The sequence below is a fragment of the Ciconia boyciana genome, chromosome 6 (assembly GCF_034638445.1).
Source record: "Ciconia boyciana chromosome 6, ASM3463844v1, whole genome shotgun sequence".
NCBI lineage: Eukaryota > Metazoa > Chordata > Aves > Ciconiiformes > Ciconiidae > Ciconia > Ciconia boyciana.
Genome location: NC_132939.1, coordinates 27827665 through 27851933, shown reverse-complemented (window position 1 = coordinate 27851933; position 24269 = coordinate 27827665). Strand labels below are relative to the sequence as shown.

The following is a 24269-nucleotide window of genomic DNA, read 5'->3' as shown; positions in this document are numbered from 1 at the left end:
ATGACTAGTGACTGCTCTGACCTTGGGCCCTTTCAGCTTGCACAGGGTGTGAAGCAGAGTCTTCAGTGTCCTTATAGGAAACTCACTCTTACATTGCTTCAGCTTCTCTTTTGGAAAGACCTTCATGAAAATGTGGATATCCAGTAGAATCCGATCCAGATTGATGCTATTAATGGTTTCCGGAAGAAGACGCACCATTCTCCACAGACACTGGAATGAGAGGCTGACTTAAAACAAGACAACTCAAGGAAGAAGCATTTAATTATATAAGGAGAGATTATACAAAACTATCATTGAGCCATTTCACTCTGCTACCACATACAGACATGCACTGTGTCTGTCTGCTCAAACTATATTTGCACTGGTACATAGTTTCTCTTTGTAACTAGCTGTACTGTATCCAGATCCTTCTTTAGAGCTGATGCATAAAAGTAGTGCTGACTTCTCTACCAATAACAGGAGACTGAATGCTTTGTGTGAAGAAATTTCAGCAGATAATGCATATATGCTATGTACACCCCCACACGGCGCAAGTTCCTTAGGTTTAACCTCATTAAGAATGCCTAAGCTGTCTTTAAATCATTCCAGTTATAAAAGGGTGTTGTATTATAAAAAAAGTCACACCCATGCTTTAAATGCAGACATTTGCATGTTCACTCTGCCTGTCCTTAGAGATGACAAAATACAAACCAGCTCCAGCCTGGGACTCTTTGAATCCATAGTACAGTGCTGTGCCAAAGCAAATAAGCCCAGCAGGTGACTGCACACCTCTGTATGGAGTTTGTATTAGTATACACAGGCTTCTGTAAACTATTAGCAGGTGTTAAGCTCCCTCCTGGCATACATGAAGTCACCATATGTAACATCTAATTATAAGATAAGAGTTACAAGAAATATTTCAAGTTATGGTCACCAATATTTTTTTTTTTTTTTTTAAAAAACATATCTGTTCTTTCAGCTAAGTTGATTCAGATAAGCCAAGTAAATTCAAAACCTCTACTACAGGCTCACCTTCATGACAAGTTCTGAAAACTTAGGAGAGCTGGCTGTTGCTAGCAGACTGTCTTGGAGCAAAACAAGCAGAGCACTAGAAGGAATAAATTTATAATAGTTACACAGGAGAAGTGCTACACACAAAAAGATGCCAACTCCCCACAGAATACCACACCAGAGACTGGGGTTAGTCCAGCAGTTTACATCATGTTGTGTAACAGCTCTTTCTTTCTTTCTAGTATGTTACAAGAGTTTAAGAGGCAGTCTGCTGAACTACAAAGCATATAGAATCATACTAAGCTGGTTCATTTAGCCTGCCTCCAGCTGTGCAGATTGTGCAGTCAGATTCTGATCACCACTGGTGATCAGTGATAATTCTTTATTAGCCAGCTGAATGATTCTACAGACATCATACTTTGCTTACAGAATGACTAACAAACTCAGCCATTCAAGAAACACACAAGAACAGGTGAAGAGAAGCAGTAATTGTGCAATTTTCATTATATACCTCAAGATGTTGGTCTGGTCAGACTTTTCCAGAACTTTCACTACTAAGAGGTTGACTGATCGGATGACCTGCTCACCCTCCTCAAGGTCCTCAACCCGAGAATCCAGCATTAATGTAATAAGACCATGCATTAGGTCCTTCAGCACACCAGTGGAGGCCTCTCGAGCCAGACTCTCTATCTGAAATAGCTACAAATTGAAGCCGATATTAGAAGTTTTCCCCACACACAATGCTTTAATATAGGGATTTCTCTAGACTACACTGTCAAACCATTTGGAACCCCCCTGTCCCCCCCCAACATTAAACAATAAAAATGCAACTAGGAAGAAAGTAATTTCTACTGAGTGACTTCTGAAAATACTTAGGCCACCAACTAAGCATTCAAAAGGTAAGGAATACTAAAACAGAGCTTAATAAAAGTGTTAGAGTGGCTGTATTCTGTAGAAGCAACAAAACAGCCCTTCTTCCCTTCCCCAGTTTCTCATTCCCCACTCCCTCTCAAAAGGTGAATTGGTGAGGAGACAATTAGCAACAAACCTTCATAAATAAGACTCAATAGTAAGCTAACCTAGGTACAGGACAGACATTCCATTCTCCTGCAACTTCTGCACAGAAATTATTTGCTTTTAGGTCAAAGCCTTACCGAGATCATGCTCCCAATAATACAGCTGTAAAGTTTGACTATCTCATCTTTGTCTAGCTTCTCATCTGCCATGTGCGTATTGTAGATTAGCCGAAGCTGCATAAATGTAGCTATTAGGAATTGGTCAATGTGGCCAGACATAGCTTCTGCTTTGTCTTCCTGTCTGAGAACCTCATCAATCTAAGATTTAAAAAACAAAACACCCAAGTAAAGTCAACAATGCAAACAGTGCAAAACAACTATAATGTAAAAACTTTTCTATAGGAAAGGTCTTGCCCTGACCAATCCATTTGCCAAGACACTTGTATTCTAAGCCTTCATCTGAAATCAGTAGCCACAGACTTCTATTGCTAATCCCAATACAACCAATTATTGATCTTTCAGAGAACTGCAATCCTATCCTGTACACAAATGAAAACATGAAATGCTGCATTATGGATTCTGGAATTAACAGCTTTATGAAGTCTTCTGGATAAAGTACTTCTAAGTAGTTAAAGCCACCCTAGAAACACATAAAAGCTATGAGGCAAGAAAATTCTTTTGCTTAGGATCTGTAAAACAGTTTACATTTAAAAGTTAAGTCTCACTGGCTTAACCGGCTTTTTCAAACTTATAGCACGGATACTTGACAAAAACAAAGATACACGCTTTTTTTTTTTTTCCCCTTAGTGCTTCTGTGTTAAGAGTCTATTCTACATCATCCAAGTTGAATTTGTATTGCTAAAGCGAGTCAGATGGCCCCTGTGCACTTAATTTTGTCATCAGGGAGATTCTGAGCAGAGTCCATGTCACCCGACATGATTGCTCCACCGTAGTGCAACTCATCACCCTCGCAGACAAGTAGTTTAGTACAGTGTGATTAGTTACTACCTTAATTCACTTACCTGTGCCAGAGCTTGGATGCTTGTATTTATATCACCACTGGCTACTTGGGAAATGACAAAGTTGATAGTAGAAGCTGTGTTACTGTGCATGTCATCAAAGTGTGGAGACACAGCACGGATTCTAAAGAGTTGAAGAAAACAGGATTCATTACTCTTTGGAGAGATAGCTGTAATTTACACTGAACTGCTATATTTCAATTATGGTTTAGAGACAAGGGAAAAGGATTTCATTCTTCATAGAGGAAACTCAAGGAAGTAATCATTCCTTTTAACACGTCTATTGCACTACATGTAAAGACACTGACGATGCATTTACAAACAAGATCCTTTTACTATAAAAACACATAAGCAGAACTCAGGTTATTCATTAGAAATAACTGCTCTCCAGATTCCAGAACAGTACAACAGACCATCACTTTGACATCTCTCCAAATTAGCTGACACTACCTTCTTGTGTAAACAAGTCTGAATGTAGAAACTAGCATGGTCAATTCAGCTTCTCAAAATAGTTTTTAAGTAGCCCTACTGGTTTCACTTAGGAGTTAAAACTAGACTCACTTGGGCTCAGGAATCAAGACTGGCTCAAAGATGTCATCTAGTTTGTGCTGTACAAGTGCTGGCATCTCACATCTGACAGTACCGTTGTCATTTTCAATTTCATCAAGATCCAGCTGAAATTCCCGTGGAACTGTATGCGTTGTCTCAGAGTGACTGCCCATGTTGCGATTTTGGCTATAGAAATCAGGAGAGAGGTGTTTATTATACATACACAAGAGGCAAGAGTACTAGCACTAGCATCCACTGGTAGCCCTAAAGCTCTCATCATAGAATAGCACAGATTTTTAAGTTCTGATTTTATTCAAGCCCCCTAATAACCCTCTTTGCCTTTCCCCTAGCCATTAGTAAAACAAGCTTTTATAGGCCAGAAAAGCAGCTGCTAGTTACTTGCCTTCCTAGTTTCTCTTATAACCCACCATGAGACCCCCTGCATCTGTGATAGGTAGTCACTAGTTCATTTTGATATCTTGCACAGTTTAAAGTAGCATTAATGGAATATAGAGTTAAAGTTAGAGTGGCCTTTTTTTTTTTTTTTAAATTATGGATAGGATGCATATGTACATAGCAACCTTGCAAGCTCATCTGAACCTAGGACTCCCAGTGTCCCACATATCTTGTGCTGCATATTAGATCTTTCAAGGAAATGTTCTAATACATAGTTCTCAACAGGGACTTTTATTCCAAGATAATAAGCAGGTGGCGAGGAATACAGTTTCTGAGCTTTTTGTTTCTGGTACTGTTGCCCCAGGCTCACACATGCTCATCCATTTCTGTGCTGTACCATCTGCCCTAACAAGTTAAGAACAGGGTTCAGTCAACACCAAGGTTAATGTAACACATAGGAAGTGCTCCCAATATTTCTAACAGCTGCTTAACGTAGAAGTGCCACATCTGCCTGCAGTTTGATCTGTAGTCACCTTGGCAGAAACTCAAATTTTTGGTTTCTTCCTTTTCTTTAAGTCAGAGACCTGTAAATAACCTAGAACTGGCCATGGTAAGCCTGTCACCCTCAAGGAAGGGATGACTAGGATAGAAATTGAAAGATACAGGAGCCTTGCTACCAAGGAGTTAGTGGGCAGTACTTACATCCTATAAGTGCGATACATAATTCTGTCCATGGAGAAGCAGTGAAAAAAGGCACAAGACCATTTAGAAAGATTTCAAGACAGACAAGACAAAAAAAAGTTTCAGACATTTTGTTTTATATTATTTGGCCAATTTTCACAACATGCAAAGATGATGATACAAGAACTAAAATAACATTGCCAGACATGATATTAGCACATACACTAGCTACAGACCATAATGTATCATCACATACTTGAGTTTGGAGGACATGTCTTCAGCTGGTCCCCTCCGCAGCATGCTAGCATTAGCACTGATGTTTTGAGTACGCTGAGGTTTCTCCTCTGCCTGTCTCACTGGTGCAGCAGACGGTCTCTTGGCTGACCGTTTTATTCTTTCCTCCAGCATGCTCATGTCTTTCTCAGAAAGCTGTAACACACAACGCTTTCACTCAAATTGAGTTGTATGGATTTTAGAAATCTTGGTCACCTATAGGAGGTATACCACTTATTACTGCAGACTGAAGTTATCGAATATCAAGGGTAGAAACTGTCAATACTACCATCTAGCAGCAATCTATAATAGGGCCACTCTGGACTGTCAGATACTACTCCAGGAGCTAATTAACCCATACTGACAAGCTGTAATACTGAATACAGCTATTAATAGCCCACAATTTCCAAGGAACAAGTAATCTTGAATTCAAACTATGGTACTATCATGCATTTCTAGTTGTTGCTTGCGTTGCTGCAAAAAAACAACCAAACAAGAAATCCCCACCCACCTTCCTATATCCCCTATTAGGAGCCCAGACAATGCTTTAACACTATGGACCCCACCACAGAAGCCGGAGTCCTTCTAACAGTTGGCCTGTTCAATGTATTCGTAATTCAAACTGAACACAAGGTAAGCCAACTGAATGCTCCAACTCATGCAGTGAAAAGAATCATATTTATCTGCTTACCTACAGGCCTGAAGGTTACCAATAGCTACATTTGAACGTAAGTAGCCATGACAATTTTGTGGGAAGTACTCTCCAGCATCCCTATGATTTGGAAACCTTCCTGAAAAGCCATACATTTTAGGACTAGATGGACCATACCGAAGCTCAGAAAGCCATGGTTAGAAGGGGCTGAATGGTTCAGGTGCTACAGTTCTTTTCTTAACCTTGAAAATCCAAAAGCATATGGACTATGCAACACTGAGGAGGAGGCAGACTGCACTCTGAACAATAATTAAAATAAGATGGGAATCTAAAATGTTAATGAAAATGCAACCTTAATTCTCATGGAGACTGTTAGCAGATAAAATAAGTCACATTAAATTTCAACATTTTAGGAAAGTGGGAAAACAAAAAAGAAAAAAGGCAGCCTTGCTTCCCTGGGCTCATCATACTCCATAAAATATCCATCCAACACCTTGTATGCACTACAGCATATAACACAACACAAAAAATTTGTACAGGCATTAACATATCTATCATATTCCAATCAGTTTAAGTGCTGCTAGAAACATTACCAAGACCACAAATTCAGAGAACAGAACAGGAAAAAATGGTCTAACAGCTCTTGATTCAGGTTAGAATTCAGTATACTTAATCTGTTATGCACAGTAATTGTAGGCACCACAGTGCAAAGCCGTTGGTGGAGATGGGCATAAAAAAAACCAAAACGTTGAGAGTACTTGATGGAACCCCAACAACTAGCCTTTGTTGGCCAAATAAGTTATCCAAATATCATTCTAAATCACAAGTGTTACCTATACAGTTGACTATATAGGAAGTTACTCTTTATAAACAACTTAATTCCCATGAAAGTCAGTGATGCTCATTTCTTCCAATTTACTTTTTCATTCATGAACACCCAGGTTATATATCCCACAATCAGCAATTAACCAACTCACTTTTAGAGGATCTATGGTGCAGCAAGTTATTTTCAACATTACAAAATGCTCGACACCAACAGCAAGATGTAGCATGACCAATCACAAGCAAAACAGTATTAACCCCTACAAAAGTGTAAGGATTTGGGAAAAAAAAAATTTTTTAAAAAATAAATCTCATTTCCAGTTACACTCACATTTCCAATCAGCTTGAACACCTGGTCGCCATGAACGTTATAGACAGTCACAATGGTGTTGAGTGCAGCATTGCGCACAGTGTTGTCCCTATCGCCAATATGAGTTGCCATTTCTTTTAAGGCTTTCCCTGGAGTTGGCTGGCATACATTCATGCCATATGATTCAACCAGACATCCAAGCTCTTCCAGGCATTCTAAAGGAAGAAAGTGACACGTGTACATTCAAGTTTAAAGCTGCTGGGAAGAGAGCCCTCCCAGTTTTTGTTGCTTGCACAACTTGAACATTCACCATAGAGAAGTGTCAACCACAATGCTGATGACAGATATACTCCAGGTGATTTATGGGATGAATAGTAAACTAAAGGTTCAGACTACTTCACACAGATAGCATCTAAAAGTTGTCAGTCGTCCCTATACCCTTCAAATATTTCCCATTACCATATATGAGCAATGTTACAGTTAACCACATCTAGGCAGTTTAGACAGTTGTAAGCTTGCAATGCTATATTATGTATATAGTTTAACTTTCCGGTTATATCAGGACAAGATATTTTCAAGGTGACTAGGGAGTTGTTTGAACTACGAACACCATACCACAAACAGTTTCTATAATAAAGTTGAGACAGATATACAGTTTAGAGACATTTCTTTCCAAAGTCTTGATCAGATTAACTGATTCCCTTAGTCACTTGGACAATAGTATTGTCACTGTTCTCCCCAGTACTGTTTCACTAAAACAACAAGCCTACTCAAGGGAGACTCATAATCTTAATGCTGACAGCAATTTAACAGATTGCTCGTCTTTGGAAGGTACAAAGACACCAAAAATAAAAAGCAAGATGATACTACTTTAAAATCCAATCCTTTAAACACAAGCATTTGCATAAAATGCTATACATAGGCAAATCTCACATTCCACCAAACATTATTATGCTGGCTTTTTCAAGATGCAAAACAAAGAAATTTCAAGTACTTTGCAATTGCCCAGTTAATCATGCCATTTCCCACCTGCACGCTGTTTTGAGTTTTTGGATTTAGTCCCCTCCATGATGAAAGTGAACATCTTGCTGGCTGGATAGATGAGACACATCCTGTTCAGAATGGCACGTACATCCTTGCGGATGACATCTTTCGGCTCTCCTACCTAGTGGAAAAGTAAAAAAAAAGTGGGGAAGAAATACAGAATATTTTAAACAGTCTCATGATACTGTCAATTAGTCTAAATAATGTTAGGAAAGCCAGAATTATTCTCAATGCAAAAATCCTTTTTGGTAAATGGCTTTTAAAGGCAAATATACAACATAGAATCATAGAATTATTTAAGTTGGAAAAGACCTTTAAGATCATCAAGTCCAACCGTAAACCTAGCACCGCCAAGTCCACCACTAAACCATGTCCCTAAGCACCTCATCCAAACGTCTTTCAAATACCTCTCCAGGGATAGTGACTCAACCACTTTCCTGGGCAGCCTGTTCCAATGCTTGACCACCCTTTCAGTAAAGAAATTTTTCCTAATATCCAATCTAAACCTCCCCGGCACAACTTGAGGCCATTTCCTCTCATCCTATTACTAGTTACTTGGGAGAGGAGACTGACAGCCACCTCGCTACAACCTCCTTTCAGGTAGTTGCAGAGAGTGATAAGGTCTCCCCTCAGCCTCCGCTTCTCCAGGCTAAACAACACCAGTTCCCTCACCACTCCTCATAAGACTTGTTCTCCAGACCCTTCACCAGCTTCGTTGCCCTTCTCTGGACACGCTCCAGCACCTCAATGTCTCTCTTGTAGTGAGGGACCCAAAACTGAACACAGTATTTGAGGTGCGGCCTCACCAGCGCCAAGTACAGGGGCAGCTATCTTACTGGCCACACTATTTCTGATACAAGCCAGGATGCTATTGGCCACCTTTGCCACCTGGGCACACTGCTGGCTCATGTTCAGCTGGCTGTCAACCAGCACCCCCAGGTCCTTTTCTGCCAGGCAGCTTTCCAGCCACTCTTCCCCAAGCCTGTAGTGTTGTGTGGGGTTGTTACAACCCACACACAGGACCCCGCAACTTGGCCTTGTTGAACCTCATAACAATTGACCTCGGCCCATCGATCCAGCCTGTCCAGATCCCTCTGCAGAGCCTTCCTACCCTCGAGCAGATAGACATTCCCGCCCAGTTTGGTGTCATCTGCAAACTTACTGAGGGTGCACTCGATCCCCTCATCCAGATTATTGATAAAGATATTAAACAAGACTGGCCCCATTACTAAGCCCTGGGGAACACCACTTGTGACCAGCCACCAACCAGATTTAATGCCATTCACAATATATTTGGAATTAACATATTACAGTGTTTGATGGTATCCTGCTATATTCCTCGTGAAAAATAAGGTTAGTTTCAGTACAATGAACCATACCTTTAGGATAAGATATGGGATGAAAGAGGATGCTTCATTTTCAGTAAGGTGATACTCTTCTTGACTTAGCAAATTGAAAAGCAATTTAAGGTATTCAAGTGCTTTCATCAAAACACTTGTGTTGGTATCAAAGAACCGCAGGGTAAGCCATTTTAAGATCAGATCCAGGCAGCTGATGACTCCATCCTTTTCACTCTCCAAGTGCTTGAAGGGAGAAAAAAGAAAAAAAAAAAAAAAAAAAGAAGAGGTTGTGCAAAATGAAACACACTGTTCAAGGAAAGAACAGAGAATAAGGAAAAGCTATGCCTGATAAGACGGTCTACATTTATTGGTGACTTCCTAGAATCATAAGTACTCACTCTTAACTTACACAGCTTTCTGAAATTCTAAGAGAAATCTCCAGTGAGGAAATCTTCCCTTCTCCCAAGAAACAATATTAATACCAACTTCTTAATTCCCCTGAAAATTATTTCTATATATGTTAAGGTTTCAGCTTCACAGAACAATGACTCCTGGCTCCTCAGAGAATTCCTATTTGATTTAAACTCAAGCAGAATCTTTTCTAGCAGAGAATAATTCTATACAATGTCATCTACCACCACAGATCCAAACTCACCTCAATCATAACAGCCAGTGCTTTGTTGTGGTGCTGAAAGTCTGCATGAAACATCTCATCCTGTAGCCATTTGGCCACACAACTGGACATCTGAGTTTTTAGCTGCTCAATATATTCATCACGGGGAGTAGTGAAATTCCACTTTAATACCTGTAAAAAGGCAGCATTTGGAACTCAAAGCAAGCAATACCTTTTCTTCCTGAAAGAATCTCCAAATTGCACCCCTTTTAATTCTGCTTTAGAATCTGTTTTCAAAGTCTTCTCTTTATCAACAAGTAATGGGAAAAATTCAGTGGTGTTTGTTCACCTTGGCTTACACGAAAAGTTTTCTCTATGTGGAGTGGTTATGTTTAGGCCATTATCTTAATTATTATCACTTAAAGTGGTTGTTTTTAAGCTATTGATAGGCTGTTTTACTCACAAGTTACAAATAACATGCATGTTTTAAGTAATAGAATTTGCCTACAAAATACAAGCTTGATAAGCAGGGCTGTTCAAAATAAGTATATTAAAGCATTTATCATGTATCCTAGAACTCTGAAATTAGTCAACTGTTTTCAGGTAAAAACTTCATGATACTTCACAACTGAAGACCATCTCTTGGAAGGTGTAAAAAGGCCTTTGGCTTTTATGAGAGCGTATAAATGGATAAAATTTGGAAATCAGAAGAGAAACACCACAGTAAACCAGATATTGGCAAGTGAAAGTCAACTGAAGCACTAGCTAATCAGTCCAAGGGACGGACAGAGACTAGCACTTTCATGCCATAGTATGTTTACTTCTAAATTAAAACCCAAAAGAATGCGTTAAAATGACACTCCTTCAAAACTTGTGAATACATTCAGATTTTTCTCACCTTCAGACCTTTCTCATCTTTCATCCTCTGTTCTTTCCCATTTGGGACTATGATAAAAATAGGACCCGATTTATCATCATCTTCCTTCAAATTAGGCTTGCTTAGCACTTTCTTCCCCTGTACACCCTGAAAAAAGCAAGATGTTAACAGGCAACATAACACATATATGCCTCCGTCCCAGCAATTGCAAGCATTAGATACCAGCCAACCTCATGCTGCCTATGTGTACAAGAGCCAGAGAGAAGCTGAAAGAATAACATTGATTAGAATTTTAAAAGTATGTGCTCTGCTGCTGTGGAAGCACTACCCATGACAGTGTGAGCAGTAGTACCCTGTGAAATATGACACATCACTCTCAACCAGTGCGCTAGTCACCCACACACATCCCTAAAACCCAAGTGTGGTACCTGTTTGATAGATTTGCTCTTTGTCAGACTGGTACTGCCTTTGCTGAGGCTTGTATTAGCTTTGGACATGCTGGTATTGCCCTTGGACATACTGCTATTAACATCTGACTGCTGTAAATAAGCCACAGAAAAGGCTTTGTTGTTAGAAAACTATTTACTCTTAAGAGTTATCATTCCAAATCTTTTAATGCGTTCACAGCAAAGGCAATTCTAGCACCAGAGTTTTGACAGAAGAATACATCAACTTAGGCAAATCTACAACATCCTTCAAGGTTTGTTCCATTCATTCCTGCCATGAATCTGGACCTACATCAAATGTTCTCGTTACAGCACTACTTTAGACAATGGAGGCAATGGGACTGTAGAAGAATTTGGGTTTCATTTTAGTTATACACATAGGACAAACTTTAAAGTTAATAGCAAAAAATTACTGTAACACAAACCAGAAAAACCTGACCACAAATTCAAATGTAATCAGTTGAGATTATTATTATGCATGTAAGCATCTTCGTTCCCTTTTTACACTTGTGATTGAGAACATTTTACCCTTCATACTGTAAAGGAGAGATTAATCTCTTTTGATACATGGGTTCAAAAATTACTGTTCAAAGTATAACATTAGAGCTGCAATGGTAAGAATGAATTCTCAACAGCATGAAATCAAGGAGGCCAAGCAGATTTAGAACACAGACTGAGCTGCTCACAAGACTGCATTTTTGACAGCACAGACCTTAAGAATTAAATAGGTAATGACAAAAGTAGCGATTAAGTAAGTGATGTGGGAACACTTGTCATTTCAGAACTCAGACAAGCATAAAGACTCTCAGCAAAAGCAGACCCTAGCAAGGGCTACACTCTTCTACCTATAATACATTAACGAACTACAGCTATTAACTTCATAGAACTGATTTTATACAAAATGAAATGAGCATACCTTAGCTTTAGAAGAGGCTCCTCCTGCTTTGGCTTTTTTGGGATCAGGCTTGGATTCCGTGTTATTGGATCCTGAATCTTCAGCAAGTGCTGGAGAAACAATAGACCATTTCAAGCTACCAACAAGCCCATTTTAGGTCAGCACAGTTTTCCATTCTTGGGACAGAAGAAAAACTGTTCATGGATACAATATGCTTATCACACAGAGGTCTGAGGATTTTAGACACATAAAATAAGTTCCTTAAATTAAGATCATAATAAGTTAGCAAATTTGTCATTATAAAAACAATTTAAAAAAGCACACACACATATATTGTGTGGGCTAATGTCTAGAGGTGTAGTTGCACCCAGCTTGAGCAGGCAAGCTAGCCCCAGCAGAGAGATAAGGCAGGACTGCTTCTTCAAATCACCTGTCCCCTAATCCCATTACCCTCTCTTTTGCGTCAGCACAAGCATTCTGGTAGGCCCACAATGAACTATACTGAGGAAATAGTCCAGATAAAAATGAATGTGAAAACGTTTTTTAAAAGTTATGTTAAAATCAGATTAGTATTACTAACCCCCTGCCCCACTCCAGTCCATGGGTTTTAGCTTAAATACCAAGCAGATATTTTCAAAGAGCAGCTGACAGATGGTTGTGTAGAAAGGAAAAACCCTCCTACATTGGAAGTTGACTCAACTGCGAGTAAGACCAGAACCACAGACAGAACTCACTAGACTACACAGCTATTTGTAACCCTAATTATGCTGAATTCCTCTCCTCCTGCTAAGTATGTTTCTTCCTCTGGCATGCCAAAAAGCTTCAAAAGCCACCCTTTTCTCAGTCATTTCCCAGAATGTAAAAGAGGTTACCTGATGCAGGTTGGAATTTGGCTGGAGCTGCTCCCCCTACCACTCTGGAAGATGCTTTAACAGGAGGAGCTGGTTTGGCTGGCATGTTGGCTTTGGCTTTCTCAAGCATGGCCAGTACCTGGTCTTTGGAAGTTGGCTAGAGAACAGAAGGGGGAAAAAAAATAAGTGATAAATTTGGAAAGAGTAGTGATACTGATTACTAACACATGCCACAGACAAGGAAAATGACAATAGTTTGAAAAAGCTGTTCTCTGTTTAGCATCTTCCAGGATGCTTATCTTAAAACATCAATGTTTTCAGACATTTCTGTTCTGAGATAAAACACTTTTCCATTAAGTTTCTTCTGCAAGACCTATGGGAAACATGTGAACCAGCAACCTGTTCTAGGTGAGCAGTCCTATGACGTTAATGGAGTGCCCTAACAGTGATTCAGCACTCAAGGGTCCATAAGGTACACCAAATTGCTAGAAGCCATCTTAAAGCATGTGTTCAAAGGCATACAGTTGGACAGGAGCTGGTATGGAAGTTATCTGCAGGTAGATTTCTTCAGAAGAAAAGCAGAGTGAATAAATATCAAGCTCCTGAAGTGATAAACCTGTGGTAGCAGTAGTCTTTCTGAAGTACAGAAAGCTCTAACTCACAGCCTCCTGATACTACTTTCAGCCCTCCTGAAAATACTCAAATGCAGACAAGCTTACATGACTCAAGACAGCATATCATGGGATTGTGAATGTGACTTGTTAATATGCACTCATTCAAGGTCACACGATCTAATCTTAGCGACAGAAATACCTTCAGCTTGCCAGTGGCTTTTGCCATCTTCTCAAAGCCAAGATGCATCATAAAGAATGGCAAGGCATCCTGCGCCTTTTTACGCACATCCCCATTTCGATCTTCAAGGCAGGAGTACAGGTGAGGCACACACAAGAGTAGGTCAGAAGGAACAGAACGGAGGGTAGGCAACTTCTCAGCCAACCAACCAAGAAGCTGAAAAGAAGTTTTAAAATAAAAGTTTATGGAGAAGCACTCACAGTGCTCTGTCAGGCCACAAGAGCCTGTATAGTAGTCCTTCACATACCTCTATGTAAGTAAGAAAAAAACCCACCCCACCCTTTGTTCAGACAAATATTCTTAACCAACATCAACTTTCATGGCAGCAACTAAAAAAATTTTTAAAATTAAGTACAGTATGTTAATATGCAGCTATCTTAAAACTTGGAGCCTGGTCTCTTGAGACTGCACAGGCTGTTTCTTCGCATCAGGATTTCAGCTGCACTTTATCAGCCTCAAACATATTAATGCCTCCTCTTCAGTTCTGGTCTTAATTACCGTGTGATTAATTTGTGGGAAAACACGCTAGCTGTTAAAATGCTGATCAAAACAGACAAAAGTTTCATTTCAGAGGTACTGAAATCTGCATGCCAGCTATCATGCAGGAAGAAAGCTCGTTATTACCCTTGAGGTTTAACAATTTTACATCAGTAAGAATACACAGCTACTTGTTTACTCATGTAATGGTAGCATTGTGTCATTTCAGTCTACATAGATTAAAACATAGTCCATAGCAAGTAAGGTTATTTTGATAAGACATACATAAGGAGAAATTTACTTAACAGAAGCCTACCTCTTGTCTTAGGAAAGGATTTTCTTTTTTGAGCTCCTCAGACAGGTCTTCCCCTTCCAACCACTCTTTCATGCCAGTTTGTTCCGCCCAGGCATTCACAGTTGCTAGTGCAGCAGCACGAACGTTATTCTGTAGCAAGAACAAGATTAATAATCCTAAAGAGGGGTAAGAAAATTACAACAGAAGAGGCAACAGATTTCATCCTTCCCATGAAGGGAAAAAGTTTCTACATCACAGGCTTTGAAATCTCTATTTTTATTTACTGCTTAAGAAGTCTAAGATTCAGGAGAATTTCATTTTAGTGATAGTATGTATTGGGTTTGCATGGCAAGGCTTTGGTAGCAGGGGGGCTACAGGGGTGGCTTCTGTGAGAAGCTGCTAGAAGCTTCCTCTACACCCAAGAGAGCCAATGCCAGCCAACTCCAAGATGGACCTGCCGCTGGCCAAGGCCGAGCCCATCAGCAACAATGGTAGCATCTCTGTGATAACATATCTGCACAACAGGCATGTGCAGGCCAACCAGAGGATCAGGCCCAGCCAGCATGGGTTCATGAAAGGCAGGTCCTGCTTGACCAACCTGATCTCCTTCTACAACCAGGTGACCCACCTAGTGGATGAGGGAAAGGCTGTAGATGTTGCCTACCTGGACTTTCGTAAAGCCTTTGACATTGTCTCCCACAGCATTCTCCTAGAGAAGCTAGCGGCTCACGGCTTACACGGGTGTACTCTTCACTGGGTAAAAAACTGGCTGGATGGCCAAGCCCAGAGAGTTGTAGTGAACGGAGTTAAATCCAGTAGGCAGCCAGTCACAAGCGGTGTTCCCCAGGGCTCAGTTTTGGGGCCAGTCTTGTTTAATATCTTTATCAATGATCTGCATGAGGGGATTGAGTGCACCCTCGCTAAGTTTGCAGATGACACCAAATTGGGCAGGAGTGTTGATCTGCTCAACGGTAGGAAGGCTCTGCAGAGGGATCTGGACAGGCTGGATCGATGGGCCGAGGTCAATTGCATGAGGTTTAACAAAGCCAAGTGCCGGGTCCTGCACTTGGGTCACAACCACCCCATGCAACGCTACAGGCTTGGGGAAGAGTGGCTGGAAAGCTGCCAGGCAGAAAAGGACCTGGGGGTGTTGGTTGACAGCCAGCTGAACATGAGCCAGCAGTGTGCCCAGGTGGCCAAGAAAGCCAACAGCATCCAAGAAAGCCAAAAGCCACCCTATCCAGAAATAGGGTGGCCAGCAGGAGTAGGGAAGTGATCCTGCTCCTGTACTCAGCGCTGGTGAGGCCGCACCTCAAATACTGTGTTCAGTTTTGGGTCCCTCACTACAAGAGAGACATTGAGGTGCTGGAGCGTGTCCAGAGAAGGGCAACGAAGCTGGTGAAGGGTCTGGAGAACAAGTCTTATGAGGAGCAGCTGAGGGAACTGGGGTTGTTTAGCCTGGAGAAGTGGAGGCTGAGGGGAGACCTTATCGCTCTCTGCAACTACCTGAAAGGAGGTTGTAGCGAGGTGGCTGTCAGTCTCCTCTCCCAAGTAACTAGTAATAGGATGAGAGGAAATGGCCTCAAGTTGTGCCAGGGGAGGTCTAGATTGGATATTAGGAAAAATTTCTTTACTGAAAGGGTGGTCAAGCATTGGAACAGGCTGCCCAGAGAGGTGGTGGAGTCACCATCCCTGGAGGAGTTCAAAAAATGTGTAGATGTGGCACTTCAGGACATGGTTTAGTAGGCATGGAGGTGTTGGGTTGAGGGTTGGACTAGATGATCTTAGAGGTCTTTTCCAACCTTAATGATTCTGATTTCTATATTTAAGAAGGGGAAAAAAACCCCCCAAACTGCACAACTGCAGCTGAAGAGAGGAGTGAGAATATGCGAGAGGAACAACTCTGCAGACAACAAGGTCACTGAAGAAGGGGGGTGAGCAGGTGCCGGAGCAGATCCCCCTGCAGCCTGTGGTGAAGACCATGGTGAGGCAGGCTGTGCCCCTGCAGCCCATGGAAGTTAACAGTGGAGCAGATATCCACCTGCAGCCCATGGAGGAACCCATGCCAGAGCAGGTGGATGTGCCCAAAGGAGGCTGTGACCCTGTGGGAAGCCCATGCTGGAACAGTCTTTTTCCTGAAGGACTGCACCCCATGGAAGGAACCCAGGCTGAAGCAGTTTGTGAAGAACTGTAGCCCGTGGGAAGGACTCACATTGGAGAATTTCACAGAGGACTGTCTCCCATAGGAGGGACCTGACACTGGAGAAGGGAAAGAATGTGAGGAGTCCTCCCCTGAGGAGGAAGAAGCGGCAGAGACTATGGGTGATGAACTGACCACAACCCCCATGCCCCATCCCCCTGCACTGCTGGGGGTGAAGGAGGTAGAGAAAAATCAGGAGTAAAGTTAAGCCCAGGAAAAAGGGAGGAATGGGGGGAAGGTGTTTTAAAATTTAGTTTTTATTTCTCATTACTCTGATTTGATTGGCAATAAATTAAACTAATTTCCCCAAGTCAAGTCTGTTTTGCCCATGGCAGTAATTGGTGAATGATCTCTCCCTGTCCTTATCTCAATCCACGAGCCTTTCGTTATATTTTCTCTCCCCTGTCCAGCTGAGGAGGTGAGGGATAGAGCAGCTTTGGTGAACACCTGGCATCAGCTGCAGAAATCACCAAATCAGACACTATACTTGCCTACCATCATTTTTAAAAATAAGTTTAATAAAGAAAGACAAAGGGTATCTTTAAAAGCACTTTGCACCTGCTACCATTCATTGATGAGAATTTTGGGATTCTCTTAACTCTCAAACAAGCTAAAGAATAAGGTTAGTGATTTATGTAATGCTTAAAATAGACTTAGCACATTCATAAATCAAGGCAAGTGGGTTATGGAGCCTGTTATTAGGGCACTCTTATTTAGGACACACATGAGCAAAAAAGTCATGTCAGGAACAGGGGAGCCCTCTAACTCCTACCAATTTCCATCTTTAGTGTATTTTTTCCAAGCAAAATTTAGAACAGCACCCTTTTTTGAGGCAGCTATGTGAAATTACAAGAAGTCAGACGGAATACTTAACAACCATGGTTCTTCGAAATGTTGTCAGTATAGACATGACCCCATACATATGACACTCTCCTGTAGGCTGAATTTCTGAGGCAAGATGATAATGTAACAGACTCGTTTAGCTTTAGTATGAATCAATTTTAAATGCAAAAGGTAACATCCAGGCATGCATCTAAACAAGAAGTGAGCATCCTTGCAAATAACTTGTCCTATCTTTAATCTCATTGAGGAAAAGAAACAAATCATGTGCTGCAGGTAAACAGATGCTCAGCCTCTGACAAGGCCTTAGTTCCCACCACCCGAACATAATTTGTCTTCACTCATGCTACCAGCTGTTGATTTTCCTCAACTATTCAGTGGGTCCACTATCAACATTTCAAAGTAGGGCCCTAAAAAGGATCCTCATCTTCAAAGACTCTAGCAATTGGATAAACTGGGTAGATCTTGCAGTACATCAAAAAAGTTACCACTGTAACAATGTTTGAACGAGTATACAATCCTCTGTCAGCATTATAGCACTTACAATTAACACTGGTATTATGCGTTTTAGTAACAGTACAAGTTAATCACAGTTGGTCTTATCCTTAAACCACGTACTTGGAACTGAAAGGAGCTTGCTGTTTCCTCAACATAAATGGTGAATAAAAGAAGAATCCAACTTAATCATGTAAAAATCTGAGTTCTTTAAGACTCTTAATGAGAAAACAATTTGAACTAAGAGTTTTTATCTAGCCCTAGGACCAGTCTTAGTCCTTCTATTGCTTAGGACAGGCAGATCCAGTTTCTGCTCCTTTTCCTACTCACATTCAGAGTAGAAACACCTGAAGCATGCCACCTCTGATAATTGTCTGTGACTTCTGGCACAAGACATTGGCATCTTCCCAAGCTTCCTTCCCATATTGCTTCAAATATCTCTTTCCTATGGTCCTAGCTTTGATTTTGACGTAGCATCTTGACAAGCTCAACATTGACATTACACAAGCTTCAGTGTCAGTTGTGAGTGTCCTGTTTCTACCTACAGTTCAAAGGTCTCCTACACAGTGACACAAAGACAACAATGTACACTGGAAGCCACTGATACACTAAAAGAACAAGAGTTCTACAAGCAACTTTACCAAGCAAACCTGATTAGCATCTAACGTAGTGTATTTTCAGCATTAGAAGTATACATACAGTCACCACATTTCATTTAAAAGCTGAGTTATGACACTGACTGGGTTTATCTACAAGCAGGAGAATACATCTCAGGCAGAATATACATTATCCAAATATGAACATGTGCCTGAATAAGTTGTCATTTAGGCAAGAAGCTTTCAAAAAAATTTGTAAGCTTCCAAAGAAGTTTTGACTACCATCCACCTCTCAAAAGCAAGTCCAAACAGCAATAGTTAGTTATTCTCAGGCATAGCTCAGATAGACTGGCAAAAAGGAAAGAGATCTTGATGAGTGTCCTACCTTACTGTCTCCTAGGACTGTAATGACAGGAATGCCCAAATTTTTCACATGCTGTTTGATATTGGGGCCCATTGCTGTTGCTAGCTGCTGAAGAATGCTCAGTGTTTGTTGCACCTGCACATAAACAAAAAGGCTTTAAATAAAATACTGTTACAACCATGTGTGCAAAACTCCAAGTCATATGGGGAAAGTAACACTGCTGTACAGCTAGGCTTTTACTTTAGAATGCCTGCTCAATGATATCTATTCCAGACTTCAAATTAATCACACAGACAGATAAAAATTACTTCTGAGTACATTAAAGTTCAACTAAAAATATTTTCAAACAAGGGACACTTCACTTCTGTCACAAGCAGAGCAATTATTCAAACTTCATTTTTTGTTTGTTTGTTTTTATTAGATTTGCTTACATTACAGTCAGAGTAGAGGTACTTTTCCTTTTTTAAAGGCTTTTTTTAAATACAAAGCAAAGACAAAGGCAAATATTTATAAAAATAGGCAAATATATAATCTAGAAATACACGGTTCACTGTTTTTCAACTGTCAATTTCATGACATTGTAACAGACTAAGTAATAAGCAAGGTTCAGAAATCATAAATAGTTTGTCTTAAGTTCTAAGTGAGAAACAGCTGAAACAGGATTTTGAATAACATACCAAGATTTTATTGGAGTCATTGAGACGACTCTTCAAAGCAGCTGGAAGTTCTCCTATGTTTGGCTGTATGAATTTAGCATCATTTATTATGCTTGTCACTTCATCTAGACCTTCCTTTCTGATCTTCCAGTTTTTGTCCCCAATCTTAGACACTAGTTCAGCTGTGATCTTATCACTGTAAGAGAAAAAAAGGCAAAAAGCCTGTTTTCTTAGTTATGTGTCTTTGAGTACTTTAACACCACAAATTTCTGCTTAGAAAGTGTTTATAAACACAAAGTTTTGAGTTGCAGTGGAAGTATGTCTTCAGGTTGTAGAAGCTAAACCTACCCAATATCTGTTCGTGGCAAGAGATCCACAACATCATTCCCAACATCCTCCTGTTCCTCTTCCTCACCATCGTCTCCACCTCCCCCACTGTGCCTGGAAATGCCACGAGTTGGGGGTGGTGCCGTCTGCCCTTGCATCTGCAAGCAACACAAAAATCAGAAACAGCTATTTTACAGTTCTTCATTTGACATTAAAAATAAAAACACTTTCATGATATGAATGTGCTGTCTCAGGGTGATAGACTTCCAGAACATTATGCTATTCAAACAAAACCAGAAACCTCTGAAGTTGATGATGAAAAAAGTGACTATTGACATAGCTAGACATAATGAGTTTGCAGCTGCTTTGGTGAGCTGTCAAAAAAATCTGGTTCACTTACAAAAACACAGGTTAGACCACAATATTACTACAGATTCCAGCTACTGAAGTTTCCAAGTAGTTTTAATGATACTTGGTAGTAAGAGAGCTACACTTCATACCTTTTCAAATTCTGCATCTATCTGGGATAGAAGGGCTGGCTTCTCATCCTCAAAAAACATTCGCAAAGGAGGTCCCACATAAAGATACATGACTCCCAGCAAGGTAATGGCAGAAGTCCTTACAGCCTGCCAGAAACAGAATAAAAGCACTCAGTCTTCAAATTAAGGATTGATAATAATAATAATTCAGGATTAAAATTCTAAATTTACTCACTGGGTTAGTCGCAGCAAGAGCTGTCTTCACATTACTGATGAAAGCTTTGACATTCAGTCTGTGGGAGAAAGATATCTCCCATAAGCAAAACACAACACAGGAAGCACCAACAAGAAACAAAATCATCACAATATGCTAAAGGAAAAAGATGTGCTGAGAACAGATTCATACAACTAACTTACAAGCAGAAGATATTTGCACGTATAATATCACAGGTACAGTGTAGATGGTAGATATTTAAATAACTACTGAGAGAGATCAGTTTGGGGAATATCCTGCTATGAAAATCAATACAGTAAACATAACATAATTTATATCAAAGACTGCTATTATTACAGCTGGACAGTTTCTTAAACTACATCATCCACATGATTGCTAGGACTGAAATCCTGAGGGATGAGTCTAGAATCATTTTAAGCACCTGAAACATGGCTACATAATAAAGGCAAGGTTGTTTGGTTTTTTTTTTGTTAGTCTGTCTCAGGATCTTCCAGAAAGAGGCACAGATTTCAAAAAGAAATTTACAAGAGAAAGAAAGGAAGGTTTAGATTACTGAATCTTCTGTACCATCACTGAATTCAATAGAAGAGAAAACAGGCAATCACAGAAGCTTCCTTTGTGCAGCCTCAAACACTGCTGTTCTAGTATCATACCTACACATAGGTTATCCTCCTGGAAAGACATACTTTTTGGGGAATTTACTGAAGAAGGGAGTTTATTTTCCAGACTTAATCAATGTTACTACCCATTTAATAGCTGCGAAACAACTTGGACAGGCATAGTAACTGCCCAAGTAGTCAAATAAATTAAGATTTGAGGTCTTCACTGCTTAGAAATTTTGTCTCAGGAGTAAACTGTATTACATATGTTTGACCACATTCAGTTAAGAGACTGGTGATTAAAAATTAAGGAACACTATCCCTGGTTCTGATGGAGAATCCATTTCTTACCCTCACAGCACCAGATGCAATAATGGCTATTTTGTTGGCTAAAGCGTCATCCTTTTATCAGCCTCAAAATCTCTCCCAAGGAGAGGAATAAGCATGCTGGTATGTATGTACTCTTCTGTAGGCTGTCACGTTTTGTTTTTTTAAACTGTAAAATATAGTGATCCACCTGGGTGCAGGTGTATCCAAGTGGACCGGGAACAACAGACATGCAATACCACAGCTCCTTGCCCAGCCCGCTCCTATAGTATATAAAGCTTAAGAAAAATGCTCTTCAGAGAAGGCCGAGTGATGAATAAAGCATCTAGTAGTGTAACAGTATCCTATCCTATTAGTTATGTCAGATGCTTCCATTTACACACTTAGAGCTACAAGAGCACCTGACAGAGCTAGCATCAGAGTTTAAGGAACAAGAGTTCAGATGCACTTGAAGCCACTCTTTTCAGACCAATTTGACAGAGAACAACAGATTCTTATTCCTAGATTAGAAACTTTTTCATTCAAGTTTCTCTTAGCAATTTACTTAAAAGACATACCCAGAAAAGCCAAACTCTTTAATTGCATTTGAAAGCCAGTTCAAAGTTTCTGACTGGTTTTTAGGATTCTTTTGAGAGAAAGCCATAGCCACAACCTGGAACAGAAGAGAGTTACATGTAAACTTTCAGTGCAAACCAGGTGACAAAGCACTGTAATAAAGGAGTGAAGACACCTGCAAAAAACACAGGGCATTGCAAGTGAACAGAAACAGCTGGAGTAACACACAAGGAAAAAAATTGTTGGGTCACTGTAGCAGAATACAATTGCAACTGAAGTGAAACAGAAGTTCCTGAAGTACTTAAAGGCATCCAGAGATACCTTCATTATGGACGTGTACCTGCTTTGGCAGTATTTCAGCAAAATACTGATTTACTACTTGTTATTTCCTCTTTTGGACAAACTTGCATTTAACTTCTGCCTTAGAAAATATCTTGAAAGCAAACAAATCACTTTCAGGCAACAGAGAAAAATCAAAGATTTAGGATTTACTCTTCAGACTGAAAGAACACCCCACATAATATTTCTGATTTTATTTACCGGAAGAATACCTTTGCTGCTCACTCACCTGCTCAGCAGTCCATGGCAACTGACATGCCTCTGCTATTGCTGTCATGGCTTCTTTTGCGTTACTCCCACATTTCACATCACCAACCTTGTCTACAAGACCATCCAGCACAACCTGTGCTGAAGTTTTGGAGAAGTTTCCTTTCTGTGCAATCAATGCAACTATATGAAGTTTCATCTGCATTACCTGGAATATCCATAACAGCAAGGATGTTACTCATGTCTTCATGTATTTTAGACCAAATTTTTTATTCTATATATTTATAGATATAAAAAATAAATATATGTATTTGTGGGTAAACACAAATGTATACATAAAATAAGTATTTGTGTGTACACACACAAATGTATATATACATATGAATATATAAGTGTGTTCACACAAACATGTTTGTGTACACAAATACATTTTATATACACACACACTTGTATATATATGGTTTTGTGTTATTACACACACAAATTGTGTGTATACACACAAATACATATTTTTGTACCTATATGTATACATACACAACACAATCAATAATACTGGGCAGCTGTTATCTCCTTTTAGAACTTATACATACACATATCCACACACATGTATACACATACATATACATCTAGATATCTTCAAATATCATCTCTAAGACTCAACCGCCAGCAGCAATAAAATCTAATTTCAGAATTTATATTCTCATTGACTACAGATACAACTGTGGTAATGGTGCTAGACTGTCATCAATGACATATAGGCACCTACAGCCTTTTAGTTGGAAATACAGTTTACATTAAGTAACAAAAATGGACTGTTAGTTACTGAAGGATAATGTATTACCTGAAAATTTGTTTCCTTCCAACCAGGTTTCTTGGCCAGCATTCTTACTAGAGCTTGGCAAGGCATTTCACTTCTCTCCATAAGCTCAACAGCCTAAAGGATAAACATCAAATTAGCCAGTGAGCCACAAGTGATACACAATCCAAAACACAAACAGAAGTTACCTCAACTGTCCTGTAAATATTTTCTTAATACTGAACTAAGTTGCAGAAATTCTCAGCATAAGAATTTACCTGAAGAGCCTTACTACAAGACCCATTTTACAGGTACTGAGCCACCATTTAAACTACAGCATTCACATTGCTACACTTTGTAAGTTCTTTAACAAGTGTCCTTACAACCAGCATTGGCCATTCCAGCCCCAAGAATTTAACATTTTAACTAAAAAAAGAAAAAAAACCAAAAAACCCACACCCACCCAAAACAAAACACCAACAAAAAAACCACCACAACCAAAACACAAAACAAAGAACCACCAAAACCTCAAGCTGCCCTTTTTTTTTTTTTAAATTAAGTATACTGTGCACCTTTCACATTGGAATTCTGACTACGCAGCAGAGATTAAACCTGCATGTAATCTAAATTACTGTTTTTACTTGTTGTTAGGCTTATTAATTCCACTGAAACTGTAACATCTTTACTTTTGAGTAAAGCTGGCTTCTGCAACAGCATTTCAGTGCAGCCAGTCACCGTTTCATAATTTAAGTTAGTCACCTTTTCCACTAAAATATTAGAACTCAGTCGCAACTGTAATGGTGTAATGGTATGAACTATGTGTACATCTACAGTTGATGCCTTTTTGAATGTGAAC

At 39.9% G+C, this 24269-nt stretch overlaps 1 protein-coding gene and 1 non-coding gene across 7 annotated transcripts in view; both read right to left on the bottom strand.

Moving 5' to 3' along the window:
- The window catches only part of CKAP5 (cytoskeleton associated protein 5), a 56481-nt gene that overhangs the window by 6563 nt on the left and 25649 nt on the right, over positions 1 to 24269 (bottom strand). For 5 of the 6 annotated variants that reach the window (XM_072863915.1, XM_072863919.1, XM_072863917.1 and 2 more), the window contains 25 exons: positions 23459 to 23551; positions 22640 to 22825; positions 22074 to 22168; positions 20591 to 20648; positions 20377 to 20502; positions 19898 to 20034; positions 19571 to 19745; positions 18915 to 19028; positions 14420 to 14548; positions 13588 to 13782; positions 12796 to 12931; positions 11945 to 12033; positions 11011 to 11121; positions 10604 to 10729; positions 9748 to 9897; positions 9132 to 9335; positions 7738 to 7873; positions 6730 to 6923; positions 4908 to 5080; positions 3587 to 3760; positions 3029 to 3149; positions 2145 to 2324; positions 1502 to 1689; positions 1012 to 1087; positions 22 to 210 (listed from right to left, as the gene is read on the bottom strand). In XM_072863915.1, coding sequence (XP_072720016.1) covers positions 22 to 210; positions 1012 to 1087; positions 1502 to 1689; positions 2145 to 2324; positions 3029 to 3149; positions 3587 to 3760; positions 4908 to 5080; positions 6730 to 6923; positions 7738 to 7873; positions 9132 to 9335; positions 9748 to 9897; positions 10604 to 10729; positions 11011 to 11121; positions 11945 to 12033; positions 12796 to 12931; positions 13588 to 13782; positions 14420 to 14548; positions 18915 to 19028; positions 19571 to 19745; positions 19898 to 20034; positions 20377 to 20502; positions 20591 to 20648; positions 22074 to 22168; positions 22640 to 22825; positions 23459 to 23551 — 3555 coding nt within the window. The remainder of the gene's footprint in view (positions 1 to 21; positions 211 to 1011; positions 1088 to 1501; positions 1690 to 2144; positions 2325 to 3028; positions 3150 to 3586; positions 3761 to 4907; positions 5081 to 6729; positions 6924 to 7737; positions 7874 to 9131; positions 9336 to 9747; positions 9898 to 10603; positions 10730 to 11010; positions 11122 to 11944; positions 12034 to 12795; positions 12932 to 13587; positions 13783 to 14419; positions 14549 to 18914; positions 19029 to 19570; positions 19746 to 19897; positions 20035 to 20376; positions 20503 to 20590; positions 20649 to 22073; positions 22169 to 22639; positions 22826 to 23458; positions 23552 to 24269) is intronic. The other variant, XM_072863920.1, reaches the window with a different exon arrangement.
- On the bottom strand, positions 2869 to 2979 carry LOC140653780 (small nucleolar RNA SNORD67). Its single transcript, XR_012043219.1, has one exon. It is a non-coding gene; the product is annotated as a small nucleolar RNA SNORD67 (small nucleolar RNA).